The 3,066-nt window shown below is 41.9% G+C and overlaps 1 protein-coding gene across 1 annotated transcript; it reads right to left on the bottom strand.

The window, feature by feature from the left end:
• Positions 1 to 1,278: 1,278 nt before the first annotated feature.
• On the bottom strand, positions 1,279 to 2,732 carry LOC148296986 (uncharacterized). The gene is made up of 2 exons (XM_088248293.1): positions 1,628 to 2,732; positions 1,279 to 1,316 (listed from the first exon to the last, which is right to left on the bottom strand). The coding sequence occupies exons 1-2, from the start codon at positions 2,283 to 2,285 to the stop codon at positions 1,279 to 1,281; spliced, it is 696 nt and encodes a 231-aa protein (XP_088104419.1). The 5' UTR covers positions 2,286 to 2,732.
• Positions 2,733 to 3,066: the final 334 nt, after the last annotated feature.

Here is a 3,066-nt window from a genome sequence, read left to right as displayed (position 1 = left end):
TACCTGAAGACTTGACCACGTTCGTAGAAGATGAAGGTGCGGGTCTGGATTGGAGGGCTGCCTCGACATGAAAGTCCTACAAAAATGGTGGAGGCTTGGTTTGACGTGCACCACGCCGTAACGGTGGTTGTATTGAAGAAGAAGAAGATGTGGGTGATGGTGAAGATGGGGTGATCACACTGTTTGTAGTATCAGATGATGGGGTTGCGGAAGGTGAGGAGGTGATCATGTTTTCTGGTGGTGTTGGGCAAGAAGAAGTCTCTTCTGATATGTGGGTTGAAGATATTGGCTCTGGGAAAGAGTCAACATCAAATGTCAAAAGGGGGGCATGAGGTTGTGAAAAGAGAGGTGGTGCAGCGGAATGAGCATGATTTTGAAAAGGGAATTTTTCTTCAAAGAAAGTAACATCCCGTGAGACAAAAACCTTTTTGAGGATTGGATCAAATACACGATACCCTTTCTGACCATAAGGGTATCCAAGAAAAATACGAGTAGCACGAGGGTCAAATTTTGAAGGTTTTTGTGCATGGGTGGAGACAAAACATAAACAACCAAATACCCTTAAGTGAGAATAAGTTGGAGCTTGATGAAACAATTTCTCATATGGCGTTTTACCATGGAGAAGAGGGGTTGGTGTTCTATTTATGAGATATGCTGAAGCAAGAATTGCATCTCCCCAAAACTGTCTAGGTAGCCCGGCTTGAATAAGCAAGGCTCGTGCCACATTGAGCAAATGGCTATGTTTGCGCTCAGCAACACCATTTTGTTGTGGTGTGTTGACGCAACTAGATTGATGAACAATGCCTTTGAGGGCGTAAAAATTTTCAAGTTTGAACTCGACTACGCACTATTTTGACCTTAGAATTGAATTGAGTCTCAACCATGTGAATGAATTGAACTAGAAGATCCCTTGTATCAGATTTATGTTTCATCAAATAAACCCATGTACTGCGAGTAAAATCATCTACAATAGTGAGAAAATATTTTGCACCAACAAGAGAAGCAATTTTATAACCACCCCAAATGTCAACATGTATCAAATCAAAACATACTTTACTGGAAATGGAACTCAACGGAAATGGTGACCTTGTTTGTTTGGCCAATGGGCAAATTAGGCACTTGTCTATATCACAAGATTTATTTTTGGAAAAGGGAAATAACTGAAAAACTTTCTTTGATGGATGTCCAAGGCGTTGATGCCAAAGACCAGAGGCTAGAGTTTGAACGAAGTTGCATGTTCCTTTCTTTGCTTGATCGAGATAATAGAGTCCCTCCCGCTCAAATCCCGTCCCAATCATCTTCCCCGAGCGTAGGTCCTGTATGACACAAAATTGGCTTAGAAACACCGTGATACAAGAGGAATCTGAAGCTAACTTGCTAATGGAAATTAGATTGAGTTGAAAAAGTGGTACGCATAAGACGTTATTGAGAATGAAATTGGGAGAGAAAACAATCTGTCCAATATGGGTGACTTGAGCAAATGAACCATTTGGTAATTCAACAGTATGATTTTCAACTGTCTTTGAATGTGTAAGCGAATCAGGGCTACAAACCATATGATCCGTAGCACCACTATCCAAAATCCAAGTGTTCTTCTTGCCATTATAAGTAAGGGAAAAAGCTTTACCTGATAGTTCTTCATGATTTGAAGAATTACCAACTTGATTGGCCATAGAGGATTTTTTCTTGCTCAACATGTGGAGAATCTGTTTACATTCCTCATGTGAAAAAGGGAAATTGGACACCGTCCCCTTCGCGTCAGATGCATATGATGCAACCTGGTTGCCCTTTGAGAGACTACCTTGTTCAGCTTCTAATGCCGCCGCTCTCTTGCGACAGTAATCAAATGAGTGACCTTTCCAGCCACAAAAGGTGCATTTAAGGTGAGCACGGCAATTCTTGGTGCTATGATTCATCTTGTTGCACTTTGCACATCGAAGGCCCTTCTCTTCTGATTCGGATTCACGACTCGAGTTCTTTACTGCAAAAACAGCTGCTTCTGGTTGGGTAGAAGTTTTCCCATTAGAAATCTCCGCTTGCCTTTCATGTCGAAGGACCAGCGAATATGCCTTGTTTACTGTGGGCAACGGTTCCAATAAGAGCGTGTTACTACGAACAGTGGCATATGAGTCGTTTAGACCCATGAGAAATTTCATTGTTTTCTGAGTCTCTATGTATGAAGCAATCTCCTTGGTTGTTCCACAGCTACACGCAGGAATTGAGCACAACGCATCCCTTTCATCCCAAAGGCTCTTAAGTTTAGTAAAATAGGAACTCACAGTCATGCTGCCTTGTACGCAATCATGGATTTCATTCTTGATATGGAAAAGCTGAACAGTATTCACATGAGAAAATCACTCTTGGAGATCAAGCCACATCTGGCTCGCGTCTTTGCAGTGAATGACGCTGCCAGCAATTTCCTTCGACATCGACCCCAATAGCCATGTCTTGACGAAATTGTTGCAGCGCTTCCATTGCTGCAATTCATCAGGTTTATCCCCACTTGGTTGTTTGATTGACCCATCAACGAAGTCAATCTTGTTTTTGATCGTTAAGGCCATGCTCATGGACTGAACCCATGTGCTGTAGTTATCTTTTACCAAAGGCTGCGGGACAAGGATTACGCCGGGTTGGTCCGCATGATGAAGGTAGAGCGGGTGGTTGGGGTTTTCCCATTTTGGCTTTGAAGGCATGCCTGTGTCGGTTGACTTCTTTTCGATGTTGTCACCCATGACTGTGCTGCTAGGGTGATGTTTGTATTTGGTTAGGTTTATTCAGATCGTCGCTCTGATACCATCAAGAGAAACCAAATGTGGAAGAATTGATTTTATTGTATATTCACAGAACAAGAGTTACAGCTTTATACTAGAATTGTACAAGACATTCCTATTCTATTGCCTACAATTACGACTAACCAAATACAGAAATAGGTAAGTAAATAACTAAGAATCAATTTACAATATTGACTGCTTATTGTGTGCGATCTTCTTTAACATTTCGTCGCCAAACATTGGTGTATGATCGGCGTGGGAGTGAACGAGGGTAAGTAAGCTAGTGCTCCAGATG

This window comes from Prunus avium, chromosome 2 (assembly GCF_965620075.1).
Source record: "Prunus avium chromosome 2, drPruAviu1.hap1.1, whole genome shotgun sequence".
In the NCBI taxonomy this organism is placed as follows: domain Eukaryota; kingdom Viridiplantae; phylum Streptophyta; class Magnoliopsida; order Rosales; family Rosaceae; genus Prunus; species Prunus avium.
This window is presented reverse-complemented; position numbering and strand designations above follow the sequence as displayed.

Coding starts and splice junctions, on each gene's coding strand:
- LOC148296986 (XM_088248293.1), bottom strand. CDS start 2,285: ATGACTGTGAGTTCCTATTTTACTAAACTTAAGAGCCTTTGGGATGAA. Junction 1,317..1,627: donor AAATCATGAAGAACTATCAG/GTAAAGCTTTTT, acceptor TGTGTCATACAG/GACCTACGCTCGGGGAAGAT.